General features: G+C 57.1%; 1 protein-coding gene across 3 annotated transcripts in view; it reads left to right on the top strand.

Moving 5' to 3' along the window:
• Positions 1–2,567: 2,567 nt before the first annotated feature.
• FAM167A (family with sequence similarity 167 member A) overlaps positions 2,568–19,660 on the top strand; it is a 35,097-nt gene continuing 18,004 nt past the window's right edge. The window contains exons 1-3 of one of the 3 annotated variants that reach the window (XM_033857568.2): positions 2,568–2,768; positions 8,547–8,646; positions 18,378–19,157. In XM_033857568.2, coding sequence (XP_033713459.1) covers positions 18,789–19,157 — 369 coding nt within the window. In that variant the 5' untranslated portion in view covers positions 2,568–2,768; positions 8,547–8,646; positions 18,378–18,788. Of the gene's footprint in view, positions 2,769–8,546; positions 8,647–17,814; positions 19,158–19,660 lie in introns of those variants that run through there. The other 2 variants (XM_019932387.3, XR_004526881.2) reach the window with 2 other exon arrangements.

The raw sequence follows: 19,660 nt of genomic DNA on the forward strand, positions 1-19,660 counted from the left end.
GCTTTCATCATGTCTTGTTTACTTTGACACTGGATGTTCCAGTCTTATTTATTTAGCATGAGATCATTAGCATTTTCCTACGTCATCAAATTTGTTTTGAGAATGTTATTTGGATGGCTACATGCTATCCTGTGCCAGAGCGCGAACTATAACTCAGTTGACCCCGTCCTGTGGTTAGGCGGTAGACGCGAGACTGTTCCAGCAGAGGTCGGGCTCTACTTCCTCTTTTTCCCCCGTCTCTGCCTTGCTGACTCTCCTGGATGAGGATCCAGGCCTGTATGTACCAGGCAGAATGGGAAGCAGGGGGCAGAGACCCTGCCTGCCCTGGACAGGCTGCCTGTCTGTGTGAAGACAGAAGACAATGTACTCACAAGAAGCAGGAGCTCCATGCCGAATGAGGGGCTGGGAGGGTGAAGATGGGAGACAGCATTTCCAGATGGGGTGGGACGGCTCCACTAAGGAGAGCATTTGCCACATGCTGGGGCCGGAATACGCTGGTGAGCAGTGGTGCAAACGCTGAGTATTCTGCCAAGGACAGCCAGCCCAGGAGGATGCCGAGTTCCTGAGCGGGACCACGCCTTCTGCCTGCAGACATGATTCCTGCCCCTCAAAGCCTACAGCCTCAGAGGGAGACAGATACTAATCAAATAGGCTCACAAATGAAGATAAAATGACAACTGGCCCAGGAAGGAGAGGATCACCTAGGTTCCCTCAGGAGGCGGAAGTGCGGCCCGCCCCCTGCCGGAGGAGCAGGTGTGAAGAGCATCGGTCTGGAGAGCAGAGCGTCAAGCTAGGCCAGGCCCAAGAGGTAGGCAGAGCCAGGCCACACGGCCCGGTGGCCATGCTGTTTTTTGTTTTTTGCGGTACGCGGGCCTCTCACTGTTGTGGCCTCTCCCGTTGCGGAGCACAGGCTCCGGACGCACAGGCTCAGCGGCCATGGCTCACGGGCCCAGCCGCTCCGTGGCATGTGGGATCCTCCCGGACTGGGGCACGAACCCGTCCGTCCTGCATCAGTAGGCGGACTCTCAACCACTGCGCCACCAGGCAAGCCCCGTGCTGGGTTTTGACCCTGGAAGGGATGGGAGCTGTTGGGGGTCTGTAAACAGAGAGAAGCCAGGATCGGCTTTCCATTCTGCGTCGGCTCCAGCTATGGAGGAAAAGCTGGCTCAGGGGAAGAGGTCGGGGGCCAAGGGCGGGTGCAGGGCCGTGAGCAAGGGGCTGGTGCTGGAGCTGGGCCGAGCTGACGTGAGCCAGGGCAGCGGCACAGGGGACGGGAGGAAGTGGAAGAATTGGGTCCGTATTTAGGAGCTAGAGTTAAGAGGTTGGGTCAATGCTGTGACTCCCCAGAAAGCCCCTGTTCGGGCACACTTGCTGCTTTAGCCCCACCAGCCCGTTCGCATGAAGAGGTGCCCCCATTAGTGGGATGTCTCCTTAGACAAAGTCCTTAGCGGATGTCCTAGAGAAGAGGGAAGGAAGGAAGTGGGACCGGGCCCAGATGGGAAGTTGCAGTGAAGGACAAGGGGACAGCACAAGTGTCTCAGGCACAGTGGGGGCCGAGTCCCACAGAAAACAAGGCCAGCCACCTTAGGTCAAGTCACTTTGCAGTGTGTACACCTACCCTGGAAATAACGACAAGTGCCCTGCACCCCCAGTGCTGTTGTGAGCATGGCAGATGAGATAACTTTGAAGGACCCTGCAAACCCCAAGAGTCTGGGAAAAGAACTTGGCCATGTCTAGGCTGCCGCAAGAGTAAGGCAAACTTCCAGTAGTCAGCCCTGGGGGACAGAGGTCCCAGGAGGAAGCAGAACACTCCCTCACCCCCTCCCTCCCCTACCCCCATCTGAACTGGAGTCCCCTGTCTGCCGTCAGAACTGATCCCAAAGGCCAAGCTGTGGTTAGTGGAGGAAACACATGGTCTGGGACAGGCCCCCCTGGGCTACTCCCGTCTGGTCTGGGAGACAGATCTGGAAGAACGTCTGTTTCTACTTCTCCTCTCTGAGCCTCAGTTTCCTCATCTGTAAGCTGGGGATGCCCACATCTGCCCCACCGAGTGGCTGTGACAGTGTTGTGACACGTGCTAGGCACTCAGTATGGGCCTTGCTGCTGGCAGCTGGAACTCAAGCCGCTGGTGGGTGGAGTGTAGGCTCTCAGCCTGCCGATACCGCTGGAAGGGGGTTCTCCTGCCCCTCCACGCAGGCAAACTGCTGACAGTGGCGAAGCCACGTGGCCACGCTTGGAGGAAAACTGCCTTGGTTTCGGTTTTCTGTGTTTTCGCTTTGTTTTGTTTTTTGTTTTTTTAAAGCCTATTTGGGTTTGGTTTCGTCTAGGGTTTGGCCATCGCGTGTGCTTTGCTTCTACTTGCGGCAGAGCGGCTGCTCGGTTCGGGTCCTGGCCGGGAACGAGCCGCTGGAAGGGCTTTAGGACCCGGCGCGCGCCTTCTGGCCTGGCGCCTCCCCGTCCCCGGAGCCGCGGGCGGAGAGACTTGAATGAGAGGCTGGAGGGGATCGCGACTGAAAGGCTCGCGGTGGAATAGCTCCGCCGTCGCCAGGCAACCGCCCTGACGCAACGCAAAAAAAAAAAAAAGAAAAAAATCCCTTAAGAAAAGAATAGTGCTGAGAATTCCCAGGAGCGAGAGAGAAAGGGAGGCAGAAGCCGGCTCAGCCTCGAAGCGGGGGCCTTGGGCTGCGGACGAGCGGGAGCCCGCGTCGAAAGGAGGAGGCGGGGACCTCGGTGACACCCCTGGAATGGGCCTCGGAGCGCCCCGGAAGGTGGGTTTGCAGCAGGGCGGGGACGCTCCCAGGTCTGGGGGCCGGACTGGGGATGATGTGTCTGTGGCCGGCGGCACTGCCAGGGGAGTGCACTTGCCAGTCGGGGCGCCGCAGGTCCTCAGAGCTGGCAGTGGCGGGGAGCAGCCCAGTCCGGGGCTGGGGGAGCACGGACCCCAATGCGCCCTGGAGCGGGCACCGCCCCCCACACACACCAGCCCGCAGGAGATGAGGTCCTGCCTCACCCGTTCCTGGGGGCTCGCTCCCCTCAGGGGGAGCGGGACAGCTCGGCTGGACTCCATCTCCCATATTCCTGGCTGGCCCCTTCCAGGAATAAGATCTGGGTGGAGATGTGAGGTTTGAGGTCTGAAAGGGAGGAGCCCCACTCAGTCTCTCCGGGTCTACTCCCAGACCGCTGGTCGCCTCCAAGCCCACCTGGTCCCCTCTGCCTACTTCAGGCTCAGCGATGTGGTTATTCCTGCCCCCAAGGACGCAATCCCTAACTCAGGAGAAGTGACCCAGGGCACTTGGGCCCGAGGGTGCTCTGAAAGGCTGAGGCCAGTGCGATCAGAGGGAGCTGTACAGCCAGAAGGGCCCCTGGGAATGAGAGGGTCAGCCCTGCGGCTGGGCACCCAGGTCACTGGGAGAAGGCGGGAAGGTCTGTGGCCCGAGGCCAGGGGGCAGGTGTCTCTGTGCACCAAGTCGGGTTGTCTGTTCTGCTTTTTAAAAAATCCCTTATTGCTGTTTTTCATTCCCTGCCCCTCTGGAGAAGATCTGGAAGGTGAGTTGCTTCCAGGTCGGTGGATCACGGCCACTGTCTTAAACCCGCAGGCGCGTTCTCCCAGATTAAGTTTCCACCAGCTCCCAGCGGTTCCTGGTGAATCCCAGGTGGAATGAGCCCAGGTCCCACCAATAGGGCAATCCCCAAAGTGCCCGAGGGAGGCGTGGCTCTAAGCAGCTTCCTTTCCGATGCCCCAGAGACAGTCTTGCTGATGGAGAGTGGAGAGCTGGGCAACGTCCAGGGAGAGCAGAGGTGGCCTGACCGCATCTGCAGGGTGGGAGCTTCTGCTAGCGGAGTTTTAAGGGGCCTGGTAGAGCAGCTACAAGCTGTACTGAGTGCATAAGGGTGACGGCTCTTCTTTCCTAAGTGCACTTGCCAGCCGGGCGCTGCTTGAGAACCCTTCACATCCGCTGGGCGTTTGACCCTCACGATCACCCTTCGCGGGAACAGTATACCCCCATTTTGCCAATGGGTCTCCGAGAGATTCGGTAACTTGGTGCGGCTCGTGGGGCTGGTGAAAAGAGCAGAGAGGTTCAGCTAACGTGCTGACTCCTAAGACAGTGCTCTCAAAGGAAGGCTGCTTTTGGACATCTGATCAGAGAGGCCAGAGAGGGGGAAGAAACCAGTCAGACCCAGACCAAAAGAGAGCTGCAGGGCGGGGCTTGTCCTGTGACCTGGGAACGTCCCTGGCACCTCAAGGGCCCTGTGGAGCCAGGAAAGCAGCCAGGCTCTGCATTCGACCTGGCTGGCTTCAAACTGCTCCCCTGAAGCCGGGAGAGAGAAGGGTCCTCCCTCACCCCCCTTTTCCTCCTTGCCCCCTTGAAGACCCCCAACTTCTCATGCACTCGCTCCTGTCTTGTCCTCCCAGTTACATGCATGGATTTCCACTAAATTAACAGTCCCACCTCCGTGTCTACCCGCTTGGTCTCCTTCCAATATGGACGCTGGCCGGGAAGTAAATTAAGGCAGTGCCTAACTATTGCTGAGAGACTTCCACCGAGCCCCAGGCCGACGAGGAAGAAACTGCTTGTCGGGCTGTTCACTCACACACGCAGGCGGCTTTCTTTAGGTAAATTTTGCCCATGGATAACTCCCTCAGCCCTACAGGAGCGTCTGGAATTCCCAGCACCCTCTGGGAGCTGCGCTCTCCCCAGCAATCGCTCTTTGCCTGCCTGGGGCATAGAGCTATTTGCAAAGGTGGAAGATGAATGATAATGGAAACAGCTTGCTCCCTGGTTTGTAGACTAGGCGGGACAGAGTTCTCACTCACAAATCGGAGACCCTCTAGGATTAACCAGGATGGCTCTTAATATGCGCATGTACCCTGGGATTTGGACTGGGGCGAGGAGAAAGGAAGGAAAGGCAAATTCTGAAGAAGACCTCGAAGCGGCGAGCATGGGCTACATGGAGGGCAGTGGGCATGCGGACCCGGAAGGATCTGGAGGTGGGCAAGGGGTTTAGAAGGAGCTTTGCCATCAGCCTGTAGAGTTTGAGCCGCCACAGGGGGTCAAGTTGCCGACAAGAGTTATGAAGACTGCAAATGTCAGTTTCTATGTGGCTAGGACAGCTGCCCCGGTGCATGAAAGCCTGGTGCTTCCACACTCTGCCCCCCAGCCCCTCCACGCTTGTCTCTGGAGAGGTGTGGGAGCGGAAGGAGACAAGACGACAGAGAAATGGAGGGGAGAAGTTACAAGTGTGCGCTGCCTCACTCCTGGCTCCTTTCCTCCTGAATGCTACCCGACAGTCCCCGCCCCCCCATCCCCCCAGCTATGCTCGCCCATGAAAAACTTCTTAAGGGAGGGAACGCAGAGCACAGCAGCTGGTCTCCCTGTGGGCACACCCATCCAGGAAGGTAGGGGGGCAGTGAGCTCCCCAGCATCAGGGGTCGCTTCACTCCTGGCCCCTGCCCAGCAGCCTTTGCAGAGCCCTGGGGAGGGGCGGGATTCAGCTTCTCCTGGGGCACAGACTGAGCTCCCGCTTCTTCAAGGCCATCTCTCCAGTATGGCCAGAAATTCCCCTCAGGTATCCTGATCCAGATGTGGGAGCTGGTCATGGGTTCCCAGAGACTTTGTCATAGGGTTCGTCCCTTGGGACCTGGAAGGCCCAGCCCAGAGCCGATTTCCAGGTACATAATGGGCCCAGACGGTGACCTCCACGGAGGCCGCAGCTCAGGGCCCACTGAAGGCTGAGCTGTTTCCTCATTCCAGGAAGCCAGCAGGGCCTGAGTGTGAGGCAGGTACTTCAGCCCCAGAAGGCCAGCTGAGGCGGTCCAGGGTGATGATTATGCAGGAAGGTTCTAAATCAGGATCCTTGAGCGGGAGGCCACTTCGCGCCCTGGTCGCCCCTGTCCATCATCAAGTCAAAGTGACACTACCTCCCTCGTCCTGGGAGCATTTCCATGCGCGTCACCCTGGGGCACCGCCTTACTGTACACTGTCCTACTAGTTTGGTCCAAATTCTCAGGTTCTGTTGTGTTGTTGTTTGTTTACTTGTTTGATGACAGACACCGAAACTTTGAGGAAGGTGAGAGCAAACCTCTCTATCAGGCCGGTTGGAAATAAGCCTCAGACTGGATTCTGCCACACACCTAGACATTTTTTGAACACTGTTTATTTGCCAACGGGTCCAGCAGAGTTCAGACGGCCTGCTCTGTGGGCTCAGTGAGGTCACAGCCATCTGTCTCTCTAGGAGCCCCGACCATACCTCCCCCTGAGGTCTCACCAGATGCTTTCACTCTGCTCCTTCAAGAGTCAAGAGTGTCTCAAAATTCGTTTGGCCCGCATGTCTTGAATACCTCTGTTTTCACCTAGGAGAATGCGCTTCTAACGTTTACCCTGCGAGTTCTCAAATGTCTCGTGCTGAGCGGTAAGAAAGACAGCCAGTCGCTTCCCAGAGCCCCCTCTGCAGAGGGGGGACCCTACACCAGGCTGCCAATGCCAGCCGGGGTTGGGGTGTCCCTCGTTGAATGTGGCTGGTTGCAGCTGGCCCGGTGTGATACCACACAGAACATCTCATGTCTGTGAAGGGTTTTAAGATCAATCATGGACATCCCACCAAGGAAGCAGGACAATGGCCCTGTCCTCAAGGAGGTGCAGTGTCTGATCAGAGCTGCCGACGAGAAAAGACCACTTGTGCAGCCCAGAGTCCTGGGCAGGCAACAGCGTGATGTCCTGTGCGTTCTGGAGCGCACAGAAACGTGTGGGCTAACGTTACTGGTTCTGCAGCCAGGAGAGGTCCAGCCAAGCACTGTTGTGGGCGGGAGGTGACCGTCCTGTTAGAGGCATAACTAAGAATTCACATACACTCTATCTCATCGGATCCTTCCAAGGCTTTGCAGTTGATTCCACTATGATCCCAAGGTCATAGAATTAGTAAGTGTCCGGGCTGGGCTATCAACCCACGTCCACCAACACGCAGCCCTGTCCCATCCCTATAACCTGCTGCATCTCTCTGTCCGGCTCCCGATTCCTGCCCTCTGTGAAGTGTGAACTCAGGCAGCTCAGCAGCCCAGCTACGTTCAGCTCAACTGACCTGAGAAGGGAGCAGGGGCACACACCCTACTTTCTGTTCTCCCTGGGCCCCGGAGGGGGCGCAGGGCTGCACTTTGGATGAGCTGCAGACAGAGCTGGAACGGCCCCTCACTCCCACATCCTTACGACAGGCCCTGCCCAAACACAGGGCAACTCTGAGGGCCCTCCAACCCCCTGAGAGGTCAGCACGCCCAAACAGACTATGCAGGTGAGGTGCCCTACATAAGCGAGTGAAACTTCTTAGGAGGTCCTTGCCAAACCACTGGGCTCTGGGACTTTCGATGCAGAGTAAAACAGAAAACCAATCGTCCCAACACTCTCCCATTTGAGCCGGAGCTGGTTGTTTCTGCACATTTGAAGCTGGAGCCCGTTATTCTGTGGACTCGGACAGTCCTAACTCTGCCTTGGATGGGGGCTGAGACAAATGCCAATTAGGAGACACTTTGGTGGGGCGGACGTACCCCACGGGGGAGGATGTGTAGCCCCAGCGTCTTTAGCTGTGAAATGGTGCCTGAGTTTCGCTCAGCTGTGAAATGTTCCCTGTTCTTAGAGCCAGAGCACCCGCCCGAACTGCCTTCTACTTTGATCTCTGCAAATTGCTTTAAAGGCCACTCTGTGTCTGCTTTCTCCCCCCTAATCCCCGTTGCCATGGCCTTTGGCCAGAAGAGTCCTGCGGTCACATGCAGCAGTTGGCTGGGCGGCGACAGGCTGCCTCACCCCTCCTGAGCATCTCTGCCTCGTCAGGGTTCTCACGGAGGAGAATCTGCGCTTCGGACTCTGCATTTCCCATGGCTAATCCCCCCACTCCCCCCGTGGGACCCTCCGATTCTCAGGCACCTTTCTCCCGGCCTGTCGGGGTGGAGCAGCCCTTTCCCAGGGCCTCGCGGCCTTGGAAGGGACACGGCGGCGACGCCGGGTGACCCGGCAGGCCCCCCGCTCCTTTCAGTGAGGCAGTAAATTAGATCTGTGGCTCCTGGGAGCCAGGGCCTCTTCCCGACCCACAGGGACGCACAACTCTTCCTTGGCGGTTTTCTCAGCCACCTCTTTCACTGGGCAAAAAACGATAGGGAAGTTCCGCCTATCCCCAGCCTCGCGGCAGGAGGCCTGTGTGCTGTTCTCCGCGGCAGGGGGCAGGGCCCATCAATTATTCAGCGTGGACCGAGCACTTTATGCAGAGGCCTTAACAAGTATTTTTATAGACTCTTGTCTCACGAGGTCCCAGAGAGACAGAGCAAGGTTTCTAGACAATGGAAGCTGCACTGGGAGTCCAAAGACGCGGGTCTGAGCCCAGCCAGCTCCCTGAACAGAGCTGTGTGACCCCAGGCAAGTCTTGAAACGTCTCTGGTTTGTGATTTCTCTGGGGTCTAACTCTCAGGAAGGCCACTGCAGCCCAGGCCATCGAAAGTGGGGAAAACGTTCGTAGGCTGCAGTGTGATTTCCTAATGTTTGTGATTGCGCCTGTGATTCCAGGTGTGGACGCGGGAGCGCTGAGTGAGAAGCTGAGCCGTGGCCATTAGCACAGGACGTTGCAAACCGAACTTCACTGGGAGGAACGCCTGAGAGAACACTGGTGAGTGGGTCCCTGTGCCCCCTGCCGGTGCGATTTCATGACGAGGTGACAACCCCACCGGGTGCTGTGGTCTAGGCTCTGTGCTTATTGGTGAGGAAGGAAGTGTCAAGGCCGTTCCACCCGAACCATGCATTTGGCAGGGGAGAAGCAGAGCCCTGAGGGGAAGTGAGTGGCCGCAGGCACTGGGGCTAGGGGTGGGCATGGGGTCCCTGGAGCTGACGCCCCGGTCAGGAACTCCTGTTTCCCATCCGGGTTGGACCTGTCCAAAACGGTGGCCCCATTCCCCTTCCCTAGCAGCGGTGCTGGGACTCCTGGAGCAGGCAGTGAGGGAGCGAGGATTGCAGCCCACCGGGCCTCTCACCCCCAGTATAGAGGACTGTAGAATAAGGTGGTGTTTGAATTAGGCTCAGAGACTCATCAAATTCAAACCTGAGGCTACGCGGAAAGGCCAAAACATCAAGTTGAGACCAGTCTCCCAAACCCACCCTGGCCCCCCAACTCAGACTCGCTAGAAACATTCTGACCTTGAAGCTGCAGGAGGTCTTCTACTGGGCAGGAAACCATCTGGAGGTGTGAATTTGTTCACTAGCTCACAGCACTGCCGTCCTCAGCATTTATTGAACGTCTGCTGTTTGCAGAGCCCTGTGCTGAGGACACAAAAGAGAAAGGAATGCCCTTCCCATCGAGGAGCTAGACAGTGGTCAGGGAGCCAGACACTCCCACGGTTCAAGGTCATACAGGCCAGGGTGCCGTGCGTGTGACAGAGGCCAATGCCGGAAGCCGTCAGAGAATGGCCTGGAAGGTGGGGTATCCTGGAGCGTTTTGGCCAGCCCTCAGCTGAGCTTCAGAGCAGAGCTGTAGACCCAGTGAGAAGGGAGTTCCCTGAAGGGGCTGTGATGGACAAAGGGATAAAACCGACTGCCCAGAAAGTCCTCCTTCTTTCATTCATCCAATCACTCATTCACTCATCCAACAAGTTTATTGAGCACCTACTATGTGCCAGGCACTGTTCTGAGTGCTAGGATCACAGCAGTGAACAAGAGAAAGTCACTGCCCTCAGGGGACTTACATTCAACGTGCAGCATCCTAGTTCTGTGAGTGAGGAGAGCTATGAAGAAAAAGGAAGCAGGGACATCTCAGTGGGCTGGTCAGAGCTGGTCTCTGTGGAGGTGATGTGTGAACGGGCGCGTGAGATCAGGCGGAAGTCAGTTGATGGCGCAAGGCATGAGGGCAGGAGCACAGCCTCAGGCTCTTAGAGGAAATGGCTGGAGTCTCACAATGGTTTGTGGCAGGAGGAGTGACCCAGGCAGCAAACGGGTGGCTTCCAGGAAGTGGAAAGCGGAGGGCTCTCCTGGTGGCAGCTCGCAGCCCCTGTGGGCGTGCCTCCCCCTGAGGGGTACATCACCGGTGCATGGGAAGAACCCAGGTACCACTCCACTTCCCTCACTAGCATCCCAGAGCACACACGCAACAATAAAGCACCCCCCCAACACACACCCACACACACACACCCCCTCCCAGCTCAGTTTGCCTCCGCCATGCACGCACAGTTTGTACCCAGGGTCCTGTCTCTGCATCTTGTCTTCCCCCCCATCTCTGGCACTCCCAACACCAGCTCTGACCAAGACCTGGAATAAAGATGAGCTGGGAAAGATGATCTGTGAAGGGCCAGACCAGCGGGTGTCCCCTCCTGCTCCGGTCACCATGGCAACCTCAGAGGAGGCGAGAAAACACGTTCTCTGGCAGCTCCTGGAAGCACCCTGGTGACCATGGGCCACAGGACTGTGTCCCCAGCCTCTCAACCCTGGCCGTTAGGGCTCCCTGAGTCTACAAAGCACAGACGGGATTTCACAGCCTCCATCGGCCACCGGAGGTCAGTCCTGAGGCCCAGCCCTGTGCGCTCAGTTTAAGATAAACATCAGGGTTTTATGATTAAACCTAAAAAAGCCTGCCTCGTCCCAGCTGCACTTCCTTGTCCCAGACCTACCGACCTGTCACCCACCTGGAAAGAAAAGGGACTCGCTGCTTTGGGAAAGGAAAGAAAAAGTTCAGGTGTGAGCCATGGCCTGAGCCACGCTGAAAGCTTAGAAAACTCAGTGCAGATGCTGGAGCCCTTTCCCCCCGACTCTGTCCTCAGCCCGGCGGTGGCTGACAGGGTGGACGCTGCAACACCTCATTTCAAAAGAGGGGCCGACTGAGACCCAGACAGGCGAGGCGAGGTGACTCCCCAAGTCTCAGAGCTCCCGCTGGAGAGGGGCTCCGGTCCCAGAGGACAGACCCGCAGCCCGCGAAGCAGGGGTCCCCTTTGTCCTCAGCCCTGGCAGCCCCTGACCCGCCCTCAGGTCACGGCCTGTGGGGAGAAGGTGGGGATGTGTGGCCCTGCTGAGAGCTGGCAGGCAGGCCTGGCCCGGCTCAAGCCAGAGTGGGTGTCGTCCCTCCCTTCCTGCAGCCCCTGCTCCCAAGACGCTGGGCGGCCCCTGAGCCCTGGGCCCGAGTCCGTCCAATGAGCGTTTTAGGCCTGGTGACACATGTAACACGCCCACAGGGCGGCTCTCTTTGGGGGACTGATGGGTTGGGCTCATCAGTCAGGGGCCTGAGGCCCACAGAGGTAGAAGGTGGATAAGCAGAGGCAGCAGCAAGCAGAGCCAGCGGCCCTGCCGTCACACCCCCGCCCCCGCGAGCGGGCCCCGCTACTGGGTCTGTGTCCTGCGGGGACACTTCTGCAGTGAAGAATCGGCTACACGGCGGCTGGGGCCCTCACGGGATCTGAATTTCCTCAGCAAGGCAGGTCTGGCAGGCATGGGGTGTCTTAAGGGTCCGTTCCTGCCTTTACCAACCCCGCCCACAACCCCTGTGTGTTACCCACCGCTCTGCGGCTGGGGGCCAGGGCCGGGCTGCACGCGTGTGCAAGAGAGTCTGCGCTGCGTGTATCACCAAGCCTAAGCCCAGAGCGTGTCAGCTTATGCACGAGGACCCAGGGGCGGCACTTCTGCTGGAAGGAGCAGCATACGTGTCAGTTTATCCCTGTGGAAAACTGTTACTACATCCTCATCAAGCACTGCCTGTAGTAGATCGTAAATTAAGAAACATATGAGGGGCTTCCCCGGTGGTCCAGTGGTAAAAAATCCGCCTTCCAATGCAGCGGACGCGGGTTCCATCTCTGGTCCGGCAACTGAGATCCCACCTGCCGTGGGGCAACTAAGCCCACGCGCCACGACTACTGACCCCACGCGCCACAACTAGGGAGAGAAAACCCCCATGCCACAACTAGAGAGAAGCCCACGCGCCGCAACGAAAATCACGCGTGCTGCAATTAAGACCCAATTCAGCCAAAACTAAATAAATAAAAAATTTTTTTTAAAAAAAGACAAGAAACATATCAACTATGAATGCGGATGGACTCTTGGTAAAAGCTTCTTTGAGTCCACAATGGTCATCCGCTCTCTGGTTCTCAGCTGGAGGTGGCACCCTCTAAGGGACACGTGGAAATGGGGGGAGGGAGCCTCTCTTGGTATTCAGGTTGTTTTATGACACTGCTTAGCGTCAGTCATATGCTTTGCCTCCCCCTCATTTCAGTCAGCGCTCCTGGTTATAAGCAACAGAAAGCAGTGTTATTGTAAGGTGTACACAGAATTGGCAGGAGGTAGAGACCCAAGAGAGAAAACAGGCAGAATCGGGGCAGCTCAGAAAACCGAGAGGCGAGAGGGCCCATAGTGATCTGTCTGAGACCCACTCATCGGGGCACTAGGTTTTTATTCACACAAACACCCCCTCCCGGAACACTTCTGACACCAGATGTGTGAGTTTCCCACCCCAAACAACCCTCCAGTTCTCTGCAGACACCAACTGGGTGTTCTACGATTTAACTCAATTTTGACACTATCCACCTAAGGGTAGCATCAGACCCCACAAGTTAAGGGCTCAGTCCCACAAGACTGTCCCCCACTTCACACACCAATTGCAAGTCCCAGGTTGTCACCTGAACTTCTGACCAACTGGCTGTAAACCAGGAATTGCCCACAACCCCTTCCTCAGATTCAGTCATCTGCTTAAATAGCTCACAAAACTCAGGGAAGAATTTAGTACTTGTATTTACCATCCAAGTGAAGAGGTCCATAGGGGGAGGGGTGCAGAGCTCCCATGCCCCCTCCAGGCGTGCCATCCCCCCAGTACCTCGGCGTGCTCACCAACCTGGGAGCTCTCAGAACCCCTTCAGTTGGGGTTTTATGGAGGCCTCATTGCAGAGCCATGATTGATTAAATCATTGGTGGGTGGTGATTAGGTCAACCTCCAGCCCCTCTCTCCTCCCCAGAGGTCAGGGATGGGGCTGAAAGTTCCAACCCTCTCATCGCGGGTTGGTTCCCCTGGCAACCAGCCCCCATCCTGAGTGGTTTCCAACAGTCACCTCATTAACATAAACTCAGGTGTAGTAGAAGGCGGCTTCTTGTTAATAACAGATGACCCTCTTTGCACCTGAATGCCCTGGAGCTGTTTCAAGAAGTGGGAACAAAACTGAGATACTCTAACAAAAAATACTCTTACTGCTTTCATCATGTAGAAAATTACAAGAGTTTTAAGAGCTCTGTGTCAGGAACCAGGGATGGAGACCAAATACACATTTCTTATTATATTACAACATTACCCTCCCACAGTCCTTCAGTAAGGATGGTTTGGCTAAGATGACGCCACATCCCCTGCGCTTGACATCTTCCTCCAAGGTTCAGCGTCCCTCCGTCCTGGCCTCACATGCCCCAGACTCAGAATCCTGGACCTGAGCAACTGATTGGCCAAGCTCAAGCCTCATGCTCAACTGTCAACATCCACTGAGTCATTTTATGTCCTTTGTCCAACACACGCTTATGTTGGTTCCAAGTGTCAGGAACCCGCTTCAAAGTAGGAGGATATATCAAGGCTCTATAATCAAGGTCAGGTGGAACTGCTTCCCACAGGGCCCACTTGAGGGCCTCAAGCTACCTCATCTGCTTGGCTTCGCTTGCTAGGCAGACCCTCGCCCTGTGGTGAGCAGTGGGGCCACGGCCGGCTTCTGGGTGGTTCTGACACAGCCACCCAGGGGGGCTCTGACGGGCCAGTTTGAGTCATGTGGCCACCCTGAGGCGAGAGCTGTGACTTCCTTCCAGGAAACAGAAATGCTCTTTCCAGGGGAGGGAGGGGACACTGGGCAGAAGTCCCCTCACCTCACGATGCTGGGCCTGACAGCCTGTATCCAGGCGCCCGAGGTCAGGGCAGGTCTTGCGAGGACAGGTGGGGGAGCCCAGATCCCCTCTGCTTCTCTGAGCCCATCCAGATGCGGGGGGAGAGGTGTCCGTGCTCTTTGCTTGTTCATTCACGAACATTTAAAGAGAGCAGCTTGGCCCTAAGGGCTGGGGGTTCCAGGGTGCAGAGCCTGGTCCTTGCCCTCCTGAAGCTCAGAGCCCGACAGAGGAGACCATGCAGAAAGTTCCTGGTAGAAATGCTGTGGCCCGAGAGGGCCGCTGAGCCCAGCGTTATGAGCCAGCCTGGAGCCGGACTGCAGGGTTCCGAATCCCACCTTCTCACTTAGTTCTGTGACCCCGGGCAAGCTACTCAACCTCTCTGTGCCTCAGTCTGCTCATCTGGGTCACGGAGACAAGAATAATATTGCCTCATGGGGGTATTGTGAGGATTGAATGTGTTCCTGCACATTAGCTCTTAGAACAATGCCTGGAATGACCTGCTCTGAGTAAGCGTCAGCTAATGTTGGGATGACATAATTGTTTGCCCGATGTGGTCTCGTTGTATCCCCGGGGGCACACACAGCTTGGGCAAGTCAAGAAAAACTTGAAGGGGAAAATCCCTGAGAACTGAGGCAGAGAAGGGAGGGAAGGGCATTCTAGGCCGAGGCGACAGCTTGTGCAAAGTCACGGGGGCCGTGACAGGGCCTGGTACTCGGTGTTGGAAGGATTGCGTATCATGGAGAAGAAATGAGAACCCCGTAGTGGAAGGAGCAGGCCCGAGCCTGGGGATCCACACAGGGAGAGAGTGGCTTCGAGTTTCTTAGGAAAACGTAGGGCAAGAGGGAGGGAGGGAGGGAGTGTCCCTTGAGAGAGGGACGGAGAGACAGAGAGAGTGAGAGAATGGGTCAGCGCATCCTTCCCTGCCCGCAGAGCCCATCTAGGAAGTGGGTTTGGAAGTTGTCCAAGTGGACAGACTAGGTCATGATGAGATGGGGTGTTGGCCGAATGACTGGGCTGCGCCCACCTGGCTCCCCCAGCACCTGGGGGAATTAGCTCACGGCTGGCACGGCAATCTTCGTGGCAGCAACCGTGCGCCCAGAGCGAGCCAGGAGCGTGTTTGAACAGCAGTCCTTGTGTGCTGCGTGGGTCCCGAGCGCTGGCACGTTGCTGCTGTAGGAAGGCTGCCGTGCCCCCGGGGGTTGTCTTCTGCTTCAGGAATTTCGTGTTCCCCTGCAGCCCGGTGGCCTGCCTGGCGGGGCATGCCTGGGCCTGGTCAGATTACCACCTGGCCCTGTTTTTCCAGATGCCTCAGGCCCCAGGTCTGGCAGCCTCCTGTGGCTTCCCTCCTCGGGCTCTCTGCCTTTGCCACGTCCCCAGTGAGTGTCACTTTGTCTAGGGCTTACTGTAGACCAGGCACTGTTAAGGACTCGATATTTGTCACCTTATGTAATATTCAAAATGACCTGTGAGGTTGATGTTATTACCCTGGGGCTGTGGCTTCATGAGCCAGGGACCTGGGCAGCCCACAGGGCCCTTGAAAATCTTTTTTTTTTTAATTAATTGATTAATTTATTTGTGGCTGCATTGGGTCTTCGTTGCTGTGTGCGGGCTTTCTCTAGTTGCGGCGAGCGGGGGCTGCTCTTCTTTGCGGTGCGCGGGCTTCTCATTGCAGTGGCTTCTCTTGTTGCGGAGCACGGGCTCTAGGCGCACGAGCTTCAGTAGTTGTGGCTCGCGGGCTCAGTAGTTGTGGCACACGGCTCAGTAGTTGTGGCGCACAGGCTTAGTTGCTCCGTGGCATGTGGGATCTTCCCGGACCAGGGCTCGAACCCGTGTCCCCTGCACTGGCAGGTGGATTCTTAACTACTGCGCCACCAGGGAAGCCGGAAAATCTTTTTAGTTAGTACTTTTTAATGAGGCGCCCTGATTGCATTTTGCACCAACCCTAGCAAATTACATAGCTGGTCCTGGTTCTTCCCACTTGTCAGGAGAAGACACAGAAGCACAGAGTGGTCATGAAGCCACATGACCAAGATCACAGAACTGGGACCCTGGGGGACTGACCCCAAGGCCTATGCCCTCTGGAGTAGAAAGAGGCTGACCCGAGTCCCTCAACCTTCCCAGCCTCGATTTTGCCATTCTCAAAATGGGGTGACCCCTCCTGCTTCTCAGGGCAGCTCTGAGGCTGGAGAGAGAGGACGTGCACACTCACTAAAGCTCAGCTGATCAAGGGTCAGCACGGCTGATTCTCAGCGCACTGGCGTTCCCGCCAGTGTTTCCAAGCCATCCTGACGCCTTTGTGCCGGTCTTCTCTGAACTGATTTAGAAACCACTAATTAAAATAAGCTCCCCCACCCCCCACCCCCTGCCCAGGAGGCAGCTACAAGAAGGCAGTCGTAACTGTCCCCTCCACACCGCCCCCTACCCCGCGGCGCCGAAGGAAGACCCTTCCTAACAGGTCCTCCCTCTGCAGGCAGGGTGCAGGTGGCGGAAAGGGGGAGGGAGACAGACGTCCCAGCAGCTTCTTCTGCTCACAGATCTCAGGGCTCATCTGCAACTGGATCCTCTCCAAAAAGCTTCGCTGGAAATAACCAGCGCTCCTGGTCAGTGGAGCACGCCCTGTAGGTTCACACCACCCCGGCACACTCCAAACAGACTCTGGCACCTCAGCAAAGAGGCAGACGGCGCCTGGGAGGGGCCCCAGACTGCGGCTAATAGGTCTTTAGATTTGGAGAGATTCTTAAGAAGCCTGTGTGACGGTGAGGCTGCACAGAAGACCCCCATGAGAACACCCCAGATTTGCAGGGCATGCTAAGCCTGCAGCGGGTACCTGCAAACCTTAGTTGTGCCACTCCCCCAAACCTAGTAGGTTGGTATTATCACCCCCATTTTACAGGTGAGGAAACTGAGGCTCAGCTAGCCTGGCAGCACCTACGGCCAGACTATCTGATCCCAAGTCTAGTGTTTCTGTCTCAAGACCAGCGGTTCTCAACCCTGGTCATCTCAGGTCACTTGGGGAGCTTTAAAATATGCTGATGCCTAAGTCCAGCCACGGACTTACTGAATCAGGACCCCTGGGATGGCCATGGGACTTGTGTTTGTGGAGGTTCCTCAGGGGATTCTCATGTGTGTGGCTGGAGGCAAGAGCTAGGTTTCCCTGCCGTTGGTTGGGGTGGAAGATTTCTTCTCATTCCCGGGCCCAGGCTCAGAGCATCCCTCTGGTCAGATGTCACTGCAGGAAGGGGTTGCAGGAACCATCCGGAAAGACAGCAAGCTCAGCTCTTCTTGAGTAGCTCCAAGCCTCAGTGAGAGAGGAGCCCACAGTCTCCCTGGTGGCCCATCCTGCCCACCATCGCCCCATGCTTGGTCCCCGTCACCCCAGACAAGCAATCACAACTCTTAGTTTCAGCTTTTCTCCTCAGGCACACACAAGTCCATAAAAATCTCTTCCTTCCCCGCCTCTTCCACACCAAGGGCGGCATCCTGTCCAGGCTGCGAATATATATTTTGTTTCATGTACGCTTTATCTTGGACATTGTTCCAGACCGATTCAGTCTTTTTCACGGCGGCCCGCCCTCAGCACAGATTTTTAAAGCTCACCCTGAAAGCCAAGGGCTCCTCTCCTTGGCCCAAGTCAAATGTCTCCTACTCTGATGGCCCATCTCCACCTGCCAGACACCGTGGGATATGGAGGCTGGGAGCCCGGGGCCTGATTCTGGCTCAGAGCTACTTCTCTGCCTTGTGACTCCAAATTATGGGGCAAGGGCCTGGCTCACACCTCCTCCCTGGGGGTGGGAAGGCCAAAGCGGATCAGAAGACTGCAGCCCCGGCAGGGGAGGCGCTGCCGTGTGGGCCTTTTAGGTGAATGTGAGAACCGTCTTTCTAGAAGGTGAGTCACAGCCTCGCTCTGTTTAACAATCTCCCTCAGCTGCTGCAGGTTTACTTTCTTCCTCCTCTGACGAGCTGAGAGATAAGGTGCTGTTCTTGGGGAAGGAAGCTGAGAGTGTGCAGGAGGACTTGCCCCAGAGGGCTGGAGCCTAGGACGGGGTTGTGGTGGACGGGGCGGGGCGGGGCGGGGTCAGGGGGTGCCTGGACCCAAGGCTCACCCGCGTCTGCATGGGGACCCCCTCCGCCCCTCCAGACAGCCTGCGCTCAGAGAGGCCTGAGACCGGCTCTGTCCTTGCCGATCAGCGAGAGCTCTTGGGTGAGTCATTTAACCTCTGAGACTCAGGCTCCTCTGCGTAAAACGGGGACAAAAAGAAGTAATTACAGACTTGCAGTGAGGAGTAAATGAGATAATAGAGGTGGAAACATTTCATACATGGTGAGACACTGTACAAAGTCAACGCTTTTATGATGAACTTTTTTGCATGGACTTAGGGCGTTGAAGTAGCCTCTCTTCCAGTCCTGAACTAGCAGTCAGCAGCCCCGTGTCTGAGCCTCTCTGAGCCTCAGTGTCGCCTTCTGAGGCCGCCTCAAGGGGAGGGGTCAGCACTGACATCGTTCCAATCCTTCCTGCAGGCCTCACACCAGCCAGCAGCTTCTCACCGCCTGCCCTTCCCCGTGAGGAGAGGGCTCTGTCCCGCATCCGCTCCGGTCTTCAATCTGCCTTCACCTCCAGCACTGATAGATCTTCTTGGCAAAGCTGCCTCCAAAGATTCCTGCTAACGCTTGTCTGTTCCTGCATCTTGCAAAACATGGCGCCCACGGCATCTTAAACCCAGATTGTCTGCAGCTGCTCCGGTGGACACTGCAGCTTCGCCCTCCTCCCTCTGGACTCCGGGAGCTGCGCCCGTCCTAGCGATGCCCTCGAGACCCTCGGCCCCAGCTGGGTGAGACCCTTCCAGAGCAGGACCCGACCTTGCCACCCACCAAGACTCCCACGGTGCCCTCCACCACCTCCCATGTCTGGCTGCCCAGGCAGGTTCTAGAATGTCTGTGCCCCAGAGCCGAGGAGAAGACGCAGCCAGTGGGGAAGAAGGGCCGGCAGGCGCAGCCCTGCCTCCCGATGACCACCTCCGGAGCCTGAAGGCCCTCACGGAGAAACTGAGGCTGGAGACCCGCAGGCCCTCCTACCTGGAATGGCAGGCCAGGCTGGAGGAGCAGACGTGGCCCTTCCCGAGGCCGGTGGCCGGGCAGCGGGCCTGTGTGGAAGAGGGGCCCCCAGGCCCCCCAGAAGCGCCCAGGCGGCATCCTCAACCTCATGGGATGGCCAGCCAGGATGATGGGGCCCCGTGCACGGGCAGGCTGGAGGGCTTCGAGAGCATCGATGAAGCTATAGCCTGGCTCAGGAAGGAACTGGTGAGTAAGAGGCTGTCCCTCCAGGAAGCCCCAGAAAAGATGCCATTCTCTCTCTGTCTCTGTCTCTGTCTCCACCCCTCTGTCTCTCTGTCTCTCCCCCATCTCTGCCCCTCCCAACGGCACATTTTCCTGTTTAGTCAAAGCTGGGCCTCATTACTGTGTGGGTATATGTGGTCCATGTGCCCATCAGCCCCCAACCACAGGTGCTTGTGCAGAGCCTGAGCCCATGTTTTTTATTTTTAGCTTGTTGGCCACGCCTTGCAGCATGTGGGATCTTAGTACCCCGACCAGGGATGGAAGCCTCACTCCCTGCATTGGAAGTGTGGAGTCTTAACCACTGGACTGCCGGGGCAGTCCCCCTGAGCCTGTGTTTTGAAGGTGTCCCCAGCGCCACTCCTGGCATCAGAGTCCCATACACTCCTTCCTGGACTGTGACTGCCCCTCTTCCTCTCTGAATTCCTGTCACCCTGCCACCTGCCCAAGCTGCTGGCCGCTCCTGTGGC

The sequence above is a fragment of the Tursiops truncatus genome, chromosome 6, assembly GCF_011762595.2.
Source record: "Tursiops truncatus isolate mTurTru1 chromosome 6, mTurTru1.mat.Y, whole genome shotgun sequence".
Taxonomy (NCBI): domain Eukaryota; kingdom Metazoa; phylum Chordata; class Mammalia; order Artiodactyla; family Delphinidae; genus Tursiops; species Tursiops truncatus.